This window comes from Diabrotica virgifera, chromosome 7 (genome assembly GCF_917563875.1).
Source record: "Diabrotica virgifera virgifera chromosome 7, PGI_DIABVI_V3a".
Classification (NCBI taxonomy): Eukaryota; Metazoa; Arthropoda; class Insecta; order Coleoptera; family Chrysomelidae; genus Diabrotica; species Diabrotica virgifera.
In genome coordinates, this window is record NC_065449.1 from 148,120,719 (window position 1) to 148,134,456 (window position 13,738).

General features: G+C 33.4%; 1 protein-coding gene across 5 annotated transcripts in view; it reads left to right on the plus strand.

Moving 5' to 3' along the window:
- Positions 1-13,738, plus strand: part of LOC126888284 (uncharacterized) — a 66,004-nt gene that overhangs the window by 16,367 nt on the left and 35,899 nt on the right. For all 5 annotated transcript variants that reach the window (XM_050656410.1, XM_050656411.1, XM_050656409.1 and 2 more), the window contains one exon: positions 12,348-12,446. In XM_050656410.1, the coding sequence (XP_050512367.1) occupies positions 12,348-12,446 (99 nt within the window). The remainder of the gene's footprint in view (positions 1-12,347; positions 12,447-13,738) is intronic.

Consider the following 13,738-nt stretch of genomic DNA (forward strand, 5'->3'; position numbering starts at 1 on the left):
GGTATACTTACTTGAATAAAAGAAATTGTTATTTATTTATTTATTTATTTATTATAAAGGTATGTTGCGGTTTATAAAGACAAAGTCTTTCTATTACGTTTTCAGAACTTATTCGAATATCTCTATGTACCGACATTAGTGCTAATCCGTTTAATCTTTCATTAAGGGTGGAATTTCTTAACCAAGATTTTAAACGTCTTAACGTTGAAATGTCCTTTCTGGAGTTGCCGTAGAGCAAGGCAAAGTTGCCAGTATTTGTAGTAGGTCCTTAATATTGGGGAAAAACGAGCCATCTGCATTAAGAAAAGCCTCAATGGCAGTTCTCGGGAGATTATCATTATTACAATTGGCATTAATCCACTTGTTCTGCCACACATGAAATTCTGCCGAGAATGAACAAAAATTTTTGTCATATAATTCACAAATTTGTTTAAAAGTTTCGAGTTTAGCTTTAGCGATTACACATTTTTCTGGTATAAGTAACTGCAAGTGGGAAATTAATTTGTGATGTTCAGAAAAACGATCTTTTAGTTCAACTAAAATGTGATCGATAAATGGAATATACAGATTTCTAAGATAGTATTGCTCAGCATCTTCAGCCGGAATGTTTCCACGCTGAGTTTGACGACTTACAGTTCTTGGTTTTGCAATCTGGCCACCAATATTCAAAACAAGCTTTTCTGCTTCTTTATAAATATTATTAAAAGATCTGTCGCAAGTGTCTCTAGATGACTAGATCGACTGTACTAATAAATCGACGTATTCAACACACGCTACCAAATCTACATTAATTTTCTGAAGATTTTTTGTTAAGTTTACGGTAAAAGAGAATAAGTTATTCAGTGTTAAAAGAGTGATAATAAATTCTGAATTCATAATAGTGGAAGATAGATGTAAAGCCTGAACTGAAGTCTCTCTGTTAGGTTTCTCTTGAAGAACCTCAAGAGCTTCAACTATGTATTCATAGAGCTCTACAAATCGAGCAATCGATTCATGTTTTTCGATCCAGCGTGTTTCGCACAGACCAAGTAAAGTTTTGTGGTGTTTGCTCTTACATCGATTTTTTATAATACCGTCTAATACATCTGTTCGCAACGATGATATTTTAAAAAAATTTACAACGGATTTGACGGTTCCTATACAATTTCTAATCATCGGAATTTCACATGAATGTGCAATGACTAAATTTAATGTATGAGCACTACAATGAACAAATTGTGCTCGTGGATACTTTTCAGAAATAAGGCTTCGTAGCCCTTTCTACTGGCCACTCATGACGGCGGCACCGTCATATCCTTGACCTACAAGACAATCTAAATTTAAGTCAAATTTTTTTAAAATAGACAAAATGGTATTGGTTAAACCCACTGCTGTTACATCATTAACTATGACAAAACATAAAAAATCTTCCCTAACTACTTCTTTTCTGCTGTCCACATATCTAACGCACAATGAAAGCTGTTGCTTTCGAGATATGTCCTGGGTTTCATCGACTAAAATTGAAAAATACGGTTCATTTTGAATGGTGGGACTTGTGTACATACTCCTAGAACCACAAGACTGTGACTGTAGATGGTTTAAAAGAATGACATCGCCACTCTTTGCCCTATATCTTAACAGAGACCTAAAATTTCCATCATTATGTTCAGGCTCCTCCAGCTCAATGGGACCAGCATCATTTGTACCTCGTAAAGCCAGTTCTTGCCGTCCACACAACAAAATTGTTTCAACTATAGGTTTAAGTTTTTTACGATTTTCTTTTGCTTGTTGTTCCCGCTTTGAGTCCAGCATGTTGACAATATCTGTGGCCCTTCCTTTCATTACAGACGTAAAATTTTCAGCTTTAACTGCTGCGTTTTTATGGTAATCCTTTGTCTGATGTGCCTCATAAGTCTCCTTCGCTTTTTTCCAGTTAGAAAACGGTTTAACCACTAAAGTTCCAAGGTCTTGCCTGCCTTTTCCACCCACGCGTTGACCAAATAAAACACAAACTTTACATAAAGCACCTTCTACTTTTTCAGAATATGTCAACCAACTATAAAGTTTTAACCAACTTCTTTGAAAAGATAGGTGTCTCTTTTCAGAAAGGGGAAATACATAATTTTCCGGGGGAGTCCAACAGTTGGTCAAAGCTTCTAATTTTAAAAAATCATCTGAAGAAGCACTGTCTATAAAATTTCCAATATCCAGTAAACTATAATCGTTTTTCTTTAACGAAGACTCAAGCTCAGCCTCAGGTTCAGCCAATTTAGGTGTATCAATGTTAAAGGTCGAACTACAAGCTGGTGCTGAAGGTGGATCATTACTTGTTGATTCTGGAATACTACTTTCATTGATAACACTTGACTTACTTTTTTTTGTTGACGGTCCCGATAAAACTGTCAATAGAAGTCTGCTGAAGTCGCTTCATATTTTTGCTGTAATAAAAAAATGCAGACGTTTTACCGAGCGTAATGCCGAAGCAGCCGAAGCTGAATAATAAAAAAATTATAGATTGTCGAAAAAACTGTAAAAAAAGGTAAATCTGACGTGGCAGTGTGGCATAGAAGTTTTTATTTGATTAGTATAGAAATGTTAACGAAACTACACAAATCAAATACTGTTCGCTGTAAAGGTTTAAACCACAACGTCCATGATTTGACAGCTTATTGGGTTTATTTTTACTATAAATTAATCATTCGAACATATTTACATAGGTACTCAACCTAAATTTTTTAACCACCATGTAATAGCCACATATACTGTATAAAATAAAAAAAATCTATTCCACCAAATTAGCTAACGTCATCAAACTGTTTTAACAAATATGAAGAAAATAACCGCATTTTGGTATTTTTATTGATCGGAAATAAAAATATATACATAAACCTGTATTCTATATATTAAAAACTTAATAGCACATAGCACTTACCTAAATATTATGTTTTTAGTATTTTCGTAACCCGTTTTGTCGATTAAATAACACTCACACTCACAAACAAATTGCAACTGCAAACTGCAAGCAAATTACGCATGCCAGCGGCGCGATAGGCAAGCGTCGACATAGCGTCGGATCAGCTCGCCAGGCGACTGCAGCCAGGACACGACACGTCAGCAGTGCAGAATAATATTTAATCTCAATGCATAATAAGCATAACTTTTATCTTTGTTCTATGCATAAAAGTGGTAAATATTTAGCCGCACCGTCGCACAGCGTTGAGCTTTAATATCAGCACGTTTATTAGACAATTCGTAATTCGTACAAACAATCTCTGGAATTTAAATAGGTACCTGTAACTTATTTGAATTTTTATTAGCACGGTATGTTGAGTTTAGTATGTACTTTTTGTCTCGTCCTCGTCTCATGGGGGGGGGGGGGGGTTTGAACCCCCTAAACCCCCCCTTATCTACGGCCCTGGTCAGGATAGCGAGAGACGGTTCTCCAATAGGAAGACGATCAGTGGGAGACCACGAAAATGATGGAACGGCAACTTACTAGAGGCACATTGTAAAAACAGACAGAGTCATCTCTATACAAAAAGAAGAAGAAGAAAACTGGACGGCCTGGTACGCTACAGAAAAAATTGCTGAAGTGTATGAAATTTTTAATATAAATGAAGCCGGATACAAAATAAAATGGAGCGAAATACAAATTCTAAGAGTTGAGAAAGACCAGCCACACAAAATAAGATAGTTATAATAATAAGACAATTCAAAATTATTTTGATTTTATTATATTTTTTCATGACAAGGAAACAATAATGATTTTATAAGAAAAAAAATAATTTTAATTGAATTCCATACAAATACCCTATACAAAATGCACTAACTGTTAAAAAAATCATGTGTCGACAGTTTCATAGTGCACAATTCAAAACAAATCTAAATTCTTCAAAAAAAATGAAACAAAAATTATCATCTAAATATCTAAAAGAACCATAAAATAAACATCTAATTCCAAAATTTTGTTCTATTTGAAAAACAAATGGACCATTTACAACAGATTAAAAATATTTGTTCCCAGAGAAAGTAAGTTAAAGTTAATTTGTGAAAAACTATGTTTTTTGAGTTGGTGCACTCTGATACTGATGTATCGATATATTTTTAGGTTTTTTGAGGCATTCTAAACAAGAAAGGTATCTTGTAATTTTTCTTAAAAATTGATAGTTTTCGAGTTATAGGCGATTTAAAATCTGAAAAATGCGAAAATACGCATTTTCGAGGCCTAAAGACTCATATTTAAATTAGTATTTTTGAGGTTGCCAGACTCTTAAATTGAAGATTAAACATTCAGCTTCAAGATTCTGAAGAGTCATTGTGTCTAACCTTAATTTAAAGCATTGTTTTTTAATTGTTAAATATGCATGTCCATCCGATTTTTTTGACGGTGCGGAACGCTCTATTTCAAAAATCTTCAATTTTCCTCCAAAAGATATTTTTTTTAGATTCTTTGGGATATTCTAAATAAAATAAGTTTCTTGACATTTTGTCAAAAGTTAACAGTTTTAAAGTTATAAGCGATTTAAAATCCGAAAATGCGTTATTTTGTCATTTTTCGGATTTTAAATCGCTTATAACTTTAAAACTATTAACTTTTGAGAAAAATGTCAAGAAACTCATTTTATTTAGAATATCCCAAAGAATCTAGATCTATTTTTCGGAGGAAAATAGGAGATTTTTGAAATAGAGCGCGTCGCACCGGCAAAAAAATCGGATAAACACGCATATTTTACAATTAAAAAACAACGGTATAAATTAAGGTTAGACGCGATCACTCTTCAGAATCTTGAAGCGGAATGTTTAATCTTCAATTTAAGTATCTGGCAACCTCAAAAATACTAATTTAAATATGAGTTTTTAAGCCTCGAAAATGCGTGTTTTCGCATTTTTCAGATTTTTAAAAAATTACAAGATACCTTTCTTGTTTAGAATGACCCAAAAAATTTAAAAATATATGTTCCACGGCAAAAACACTTAATCTTTTGTATTTGTTTAAAAAAATTGTTTAAACAATTTCTGCCCAAAAATTCCGCCCGGCACCCTTCAGATTTGTTTAAAGGGGACATTTTTGAATAGGAATCAACAAAGAAACCGAATCAGAAATTTTTTTCAGACGGGAGCGGTGTCACCACATGGACTAGTCTGTTTAGTTCGTATCCCTTGTATATTCCAGGTTGCCATTTTCCATGTCCGTTTTCGTAGCAATTTTCGTTGTCGATTTGATCCATCCGGATTCCGAGGACACTATTTACATTTATGAAATTTATGACACTATTTACATTTATGAAATTTTGATACTATTGGCATTTCATAGGTTAATTAAGTTATACTGGCGATTTTTTGTGTTACTCCTTTAATTTTTAGATTTTTAGTCTGCTTTTTTAAAAGCACATATATGTATAAAACACATTCATATTTGCCACATCAGCTACCAGCTATACTGTTTCTCTTTGTTCTTAAGAGTGCGAAACAAAGATATCTATCTATACTACTCGTATTGTTCTATATAACGTTATGTAAGATTTTTGTTTAATATTATAAATACATATATTAATTTGTAAAATATATTGGTATAATTATACACGGGCAATGTATAAATAACCTGCGATACGCTGATGACCCGGGTATTCTGCCAGATAATGCTGAAGCACTGCAACGCCTAATGGACCGAGTAACGACAGCCTGTAGAGAATTTAGAATGAAATTGAATACAAAGAAGAGAAAAACGATGGTCATCAGCAAGCATCAAAACAGAAGGGTGAAGGTCAATGTCGACGGAACACATCTCGAAAGAGTGACAAGAATAACTTACCTTGGAAGTAATCTTGATGAAACTTGGGACCACTCACTAGAAATAAGAACACTTCTCGAAAAGGCACGTACAGTGTCTTACAAAATGCAGAAAGTTCTATGCAACCGCTAGCTGGGTATTTCATTGAGAACTAGAGTACTTAAGTGCTATGTTTTCTCCACCTTCATCTATGGTGTTGAAGCTTGGACAGTGACAGAAGCAACACATCAAATAATCCAAGCATTCGAACTCTGGTGTTACCGTAAAATGCCCAGAATATCCTACGTAAGCCAAAAATTAGAAAAAATACATTAATATGCGAATTTCTTTTGTAAGGGAAATGTAGTAGCTCATAAAAATTGAATAAATAAATTCGGTTTACATTGGAAAATATTTTCTGGTTTCACAAGGCAATTAAAAATTTTACTTAAGAAAAGTGTGCTCCAACATTCTTTTTTTTTTTATAACAAAATAGCCTAACTTATCCGTCTCCCTGACGTCACCAAAATTTTTTAATACTAAAATAAATAGGTATAAAGCAAAGTACAAAATTATTATAATTTTAAAATAGTTCATTAGGTATATAAATATTACAAAAAATATTTTCAAAACATTCTGTTCGAAGATGCCTTCCGAATCAATTCACATTTTTATAAATCCACCCCTCGAATACGCTCCACAAACTGCTAGAGAATGTTGTCACAAGCTTGACACATCGTTCTACACATTGTTTATGGCAGTGATATTTCTCAATCTCAATGGTAAAAGGGTCTAAGTTAGGATTCCTAATAAAATCTTGCAAATTGTGATTCGAAAATCTAGAGAATATAGGTGGTTCTGTAAGGTGATATTCTTGCTAGTTAATTAACTTAGTTAATTAACTTAGTTAATTAACTTAGAGTCGGTCTTGACGGTCCAGTTAGCTGGGGCTCAGTCGATCGACAAGTTTAGTGGATTTTCGATTTGCGGTCGCTGGTTCGAGCCTCAGCTAGGTCATGAAATTTATAAAAGGCCAACGCCGTAGTATAAAACTCAATAGAGTCTACGGCTTGGTCTGGAATAAACTGGCGTCTGATCGGCCTATGGAGGAGCGGTACGGGAAGGGATAAGGGCTTCCGGCTTGGTGATACTCCTCCATAGATCCCTACCGAAGGGCGTTGACGCCTAAGAACGGTGTATACATACAATTAACTTAGAAAGTTTGAAGACCCTCACGTTTTCTTCTTCAAACTTCTTTTGATGTCCAAGGATCATCATTTGAATGTCGCAGACATACAAACCACTGAAACGGTTTTTTAAGATGTCTTCTAACAGTCGTATTACATCACCCTTAACCAGTATTTACGACTGTTCCGTCGCATGTAATAGCAGGATTTGATACTTTCTGATGTACGAGACAGCGGAGACACATATCCAAAATATTTACACCCTGGCTCATGCACAAGTGTTCTTCCACGATCGATTGACGATACAACCAGAGAACAACGACCACACGTGGTCGTTGTTCTCTGATACAAATTTGTACCGTTTTTTACTTGAGCTAAGTTTTGTCTTTGCGTCGGTACCTTTCTTCTTTTACCGTTGTTCTCTCTGAATATATTTGTTTTTGTTTTCTGAGACCTCTTTGATTTAATAAAAATTCGCGATCATCCAGAGTCACTTTTTGAGATATGCTACAAAGACAATTCATCAGAATGTCACATTTGCATGCTGCAAGATCGAAACGTGTAGTTTTACTTTTGTCCTTAAAGCATTGAATTTTATTTTTGTAAAATTCACTGTTTTGTCTGTTCTTAAGTTTAATGGTATCATACGTTTCATATATTTGTCATGATATGCTTTTAAAAGCTGAATAATTCTTGTATGTTAAATTATTGGAATTAAAGCCTTTTTCCATATTTCCTCCAATTTAATTGCAACCTGTTCTGCAAAACCGGAAAATTCTGGCTCTTTCTTGGTGAGTTTTTTATCCTCTTCCAACCACAAAACTTTATCACTTGTTTATATTTCGGTAAAACATTTTCAGGTATATTTGGTGGTTGCCCAAAAATGAGGCGGTCCACAGCACATCTTGATTTTATTCCCCACGGCCCTGGTTTATCTATTTTAAAAATCTTTAATTTACAAACAACAATAATAACAAAGTAACTAAACGCACCAAACATAAGCGAAAATTACACCCACGGACTCACAAAGCGGTAAATTCCAAAGGGGTTGGGGAGACTGAAAAAACAAATAAAATTTTAAATATCGTTTCAATTTGAAATTGACAAAATTTTAAGTGTTCTTTAATTGATCTTAGATAGAGGTAGCACAAATTTTATTCCAAATAAAATAAATGGAAATTTCCATAAAAATCAGATATTTAATAAAATTCAAGGCCGTTGGGAAGGCAGAAAATTTGTTTAGAAAAAAAATTAAAAATACTAATATGCTAAAAAAATAACACTACCAACTTTATCACGCTATCAGATATAACATTTCCAACATTTATTTTTTCAAATGTAAAGACTGAAATAGTTTTGTACACACTTATGACAACAGGTAAAAGGGGGAGAAGTGTACTTTTGAAGTGTGTAAAATTAATAATTCTTAGCTGAGCGCTTTCTAGGTATGGATCCCGCGTATGAAAAAAAAGTTGATTAATAGCAAGCTGAAAATTTGTTAATAGCTTAAGGGTGTCTAGTCGGACAAACTTTGATATATGGGAACACTGGAACAGGGGAAGTTTTAATTGTGGAACAAGTTAAAAATTTGGAACGGTCAGATCTCGAAAACGGCACATGTATTTTGTCCGAACAGAGATTAAACTCTCATGCAAAAATCAGACTGCTATTTATCACCAAATGGGCGTTTTAATGAGAGGAACATGTAGAATATGTCAAATGACAGGAATTATGACACGTGATAAATAGCAGTCTAATTTTTGCATGAGAGTTTAATCTCTGTTCGGAGAGTTTAAGTCTGTTCTGTCGGACAAAATAAATGTGCCGTTTTCGTGGTCTGACCGTTCCAAATTTTTAACCTGTTCCACAATTAAAACTGCCCCTGTTCCAGTGTTCCCATATATCAAAGTTTATCCGACTAGACACCCTTAAGCTATTAACAAATTTTCAGCTTGCTATTAATCAACTTTTTTTCATACGCGGGATCCAGACCTATTCGGCTTATAAAGCCATCTTCGGAGCTATGCTACAATAAAAGATCTCTAATGAACAATTGATCTTAGAATTCAAAGTTTAACTTACGTCAAAAAGGTCAAAATACCACTATGAAGAGAGATGGGTTCCAGTTTATGATATGAAATACTTCTGTTTCTTATGTAGTTTTTTATTGGTTGGAAAAAAACCTTGTCTGTCTGTTTAAAAAATTGTTCAATTTGCTATTGGTTATTTTTTGTATCCAGAAAAGTTAAACATCAAGAACGAGCACAAAGGACTTTCACACGAAAATTACATTATATTATATAAAACGAATATTTGATCATGGTAAGGTCAAAAAAACCTTACCATTCGAATACTGCGGTGTCAGGTAGCAGAATGGTCGCCTCGCATGGAGGATTTTTAATGACAGTCGATGTAGACAGGGTGTGCTCGTTAAGGTGTCTTCACATTTTCTCATATAAAGTGACAGTTGACATATGACATTTTTAGCAATTGGATTGAAACTATTGGAAACCATGGAATGAAACCATTCCAATTGTCAACAATCTTTTAATTTCAAAGAACATAGACCCCAACAAATGTTCTCAAATCACCTCACTACTTCAATTTTGCCTTTCTCAAGATTTCTTCATCTTCAACAACAAAATTTACAGACAACCAGAAGGTCTAGCAATGGGAAATCCTTTATCCCCACTACTTGCAGATCTTTTCCTAGATTCTCTTGAAAATAATTTTGTCCATTCACATCCACAAATAATCCTATGGTACAGATATGTTGATGATATTTTAGCATTTATAGAAGGTCCTCCTTCAGAACCTAACAACATTCTTTCAATAATTAATAACCTACATCCAGCAATTAAGTTCACATTAGAGTTAGAAACCAACAACATGATCAATTTTCTAGACCTAACCATCAAAAAGAATACATCTTCCACTTCTTCATCGTCTACTACTTTAGAATACTCAGTATTTAGAAAACCTACTCAAACAGACCATATGATACCCATATCATCTAACCATCCTTTTCAACATAAGATGGCAGCTATTCAATGTTATGTCCACAGACTTCTTAACATCCCCATGTCCCAAGACAATTACAACAACGAAATTTCAATTATTAAACAAATAGCAAACAACAATGGTTTCCCCTCTTCTACTGTAGATAAGGTCATTAGAAGATCAATACTCAAAAAGAGACTAAACCAAGCTTTTAACACAGAGAACGAACCCAACACTACAGATATTTATAGATCCTTATCCTACTTAGGGTCAATTTCAGAAAAAGTATCAAGATTACTTTGTAATAAAGTCAGTAACCTTAACATATCTTTCAAAACGAAAAATAACATCAAATCCATCTTCAGCCACACCAAAGATAAAATCGACAAACTAAATAAAAGTGGTATTTACAAACTGTCTTGTGGGGATTGTAACATGACTTATGTGGGCAGGACTATGAGGACCCTATCTCAGAGGATCAAAGAACATCCCAACAATCCAGAAAAATCAAATTTTGATTATCATGTTAAATTTAGCAACCATTCCTTCTCTCCTTCCGAAAACAGTACAATTTTACATAACATCCCAATCAAAAACTATAGACAAATGAACCTTTTAGAAGATCTAGAGATAACTAAAGAAATGAAACTTATCCTGATTTTTGCTTGAATACACAAATCAATCTTAATTACAACTATAAACCTTTGTTCAGACTCTTGTGGGAGACTCTGGAAGAAGAAGTTTGGCCTCATGCAATCAAAAAATAATTTTTAAATTTTTTAATTCTTTACTAAAGCATCATTTAAAACAATATTTGTAATAAATCATTTGGCAGCTTATTCTTTAAAAATCACATTTCACAAAATTCATTGTTAATTTATTTCCCATCTTCCTAAAAAACTTCACCATCGAGTTTCTTTACATCATGTATTAATTTCCAAAACCGATTCGAGTTTGGTTTGTGGAGGATAACTTGTCAATTGGTTTATCCTAGACCTTAAGTCTCATTTCAATATGTATTTCATTATTTTTTTAAAAACCATATTTATGTAACTACAGACTTTGTTGAAAAGTTGTTCAACCCAATTGCTAAAAATGTCATATGTCAACTGTCACTTTATATGAGAAAATGTGAAGACACCTTAACGAGCACACCCTGTCTACATCGACTGTCATTAAAAATCCTCCATGCGAGGCGACCATTCTGCTATCTGACACCGCAGTATTCAAATGGTAAGGTTTTTTTTTACCTTACCATGATCAAATATTCGTTTTATATATAATGTAATTTTCGTGTGAAAGTCCTTTGTGCTCGTTCTTGATGTTTAACTTTTCTGGATACAAAAAATAACCAACAGCAAATTGAACAATTTTTTAAACAGACAGACAAGGTTTTTTCCAACCAATAAAAAACTACATAAGAAACAGAAGTATTTCATATCATAAATGGAACCCATCTCTCTTCATAGTGGTATTTTGACCTTTTTGACGTAAGTTAAACTTTGAATTCTAAGATCAATTATTCATTAGAGATCTTTTATTGTAGCATAGCTCAGAAGATGGCTTTATAAGCCGAAAGCGCTCAGCTAAGAATTATTAATTTTACACACTTCAAAAGTACACTTCTCCCCCCTTTTACCTGTTATTTATTTTTTCGATGCACCCTATTATGTATTACTTTAGTTTAAATAAAATATTGTATATATAGCATATAGTAATTTGTGATTTTGAATACTCATTCATCTTTATTCTTTTGTGTAAAACAATGTTTGTAAATATATTCTATACATTGAAAATTAAAATTATTTATTTTTCGTTGTTTCTCACCTCTTTCAAATATTTGTATATGTTTACGATACTAAAAATACCAATAATCATCATTTATTAAAAAAAAAGTTGTTTCAAATACCTTTCAATTATTGGAAGGTACGCCACTGACTAAGCGGGAAGTGTCACAGTCTATCGCCTCGACTCTTTCCCCGCGCCTATAAACTGTTCGGCTTCAAATTTAGGCGAACAGAGAGTAGAGCATGCCTAGTCCATCTTGGTCCATCTTTATTTATACGTCCATGATAAAAACTAATAATCAAGGAACGAGAAAAGTGACAAAATGTTTTTAATAATATTATACTGTCACTGTAGAACAAGTCGATAAATTATGAACATCTTTCAACTAAAATCGTTGTTTACACGCCCTGCATCACTTATTGAAAATTAGTATAGTGTCGATGTATACACTAGCCCGGAGGGACCGACGGCTTAACGTCCGTCCGAAACAAGAAAATGTCGTTGGTAGAGAATCAAACTTGCTTGTGAAGCCAGTATCTTGCCGCTGAGCCACGGGCATCTACATGTTTATGTTTGTATTTTATATTGATATAAGTTTTCGGTATACTGTTTTCTCTTTACAGGTCTTATATAGAGGTTGAAGAGGTAGATATTAAGGTTCCTATTAGTCCATATGATGCCCGCAGTTTAAATTCTGAAACTGGAGAATTTCTTACTAGAAGGTACATAATATTTTTGTAATAATTATAAACCAACTGCATGCAGGTTAACAGGCTTTAAGCTGATTACCTCTATTAAAAGTGGTACAGGTTAACGCCTTTAGAAATAGCTCCGTGATATCACTCAATTTTGGGCTATCTCCAGCGAAGTTTTAACTACAGTGGTGTCTAGTGGAAAAAAGGTGGCCGAAGTGCATGGAGACTGGAGAGTGCAAAAATTAAGGAGCAGATAAATAAAACTGTAAGTCATCCTTGCAATAACATAATATGCTTAACCTATCGAGTTAAAATCATAAAAACTGGAACTGATAATAGGTCTTTCAAAAGATAGAGGTGGGACCTAACGTTCCAAAATATTAGTCAATTTAAAAACTTAATAAAATATATATGTAAATAATAAGATCAAAAATAAGACTTTATAATACGCTCAAACTACATAGAGACAGGTCTCCTGAGAAAAGCTAGCCTCCGCAGGATTGACCTGGGCGAAACTTTTAACGCCGAGACTGATATAAAACACTGTGTACAATATCCTGAAAATATAACATACGACACAGAGATAAACATAGAGGAAAAGTACTATCAAATATAGGTAAAAGTAAATGTAATGCAATCCATATAATTTAACCTAATGAGTAGCAAAAGAAATCTACCAGAACACAATAACTCATCTGACGGGGAGGAAGTATTCAAAAGAAGCAGATCTACGTTAAGAACACCTCCAAAAGATAGCTTAAAAAATAAAGAAATGGAAGAAATAAAGATAATGCTAATGGAAATGAATAAGGAGATTAAAACGGAAATAAAAGAGTTGAAAACAGAAATGAAGAAAGAAAATAAGGAGATCAGAAGAGATATAAATGAAGTAAAAGAAGAGATATAACAAAATAATGAAGAAATAAAAAACATAAAAATAGAAATAGAAAGGATGAAGGAGGAATGGACTAAAGAGAAACAAGAACTGAAACGTGAACACGAACTAACTAAAACCGAAAACAAAAAGATAACAGAAGAATTAAATGATCTAAAACGGTCATTGGAAAAATTAAATAAAGAAAAAATAATATAATTATTAGTGGATTAATAATAGACACCGAAGACCCAAAAACATTAAAAGAGGAAATGACTAATATGTTGAGAAACTACCTAGGAGTCAAAATAAATATTAAAAGATCACAAAAAATAGGTCCATAAACATGCTTAATTGAACTAGAAGATGAAGAAGAAAAAGCAACAGTCCTAAGAAACAAATACAAACTTAAGAATGCTTCACACGAGAAAATCTGGATAACAGA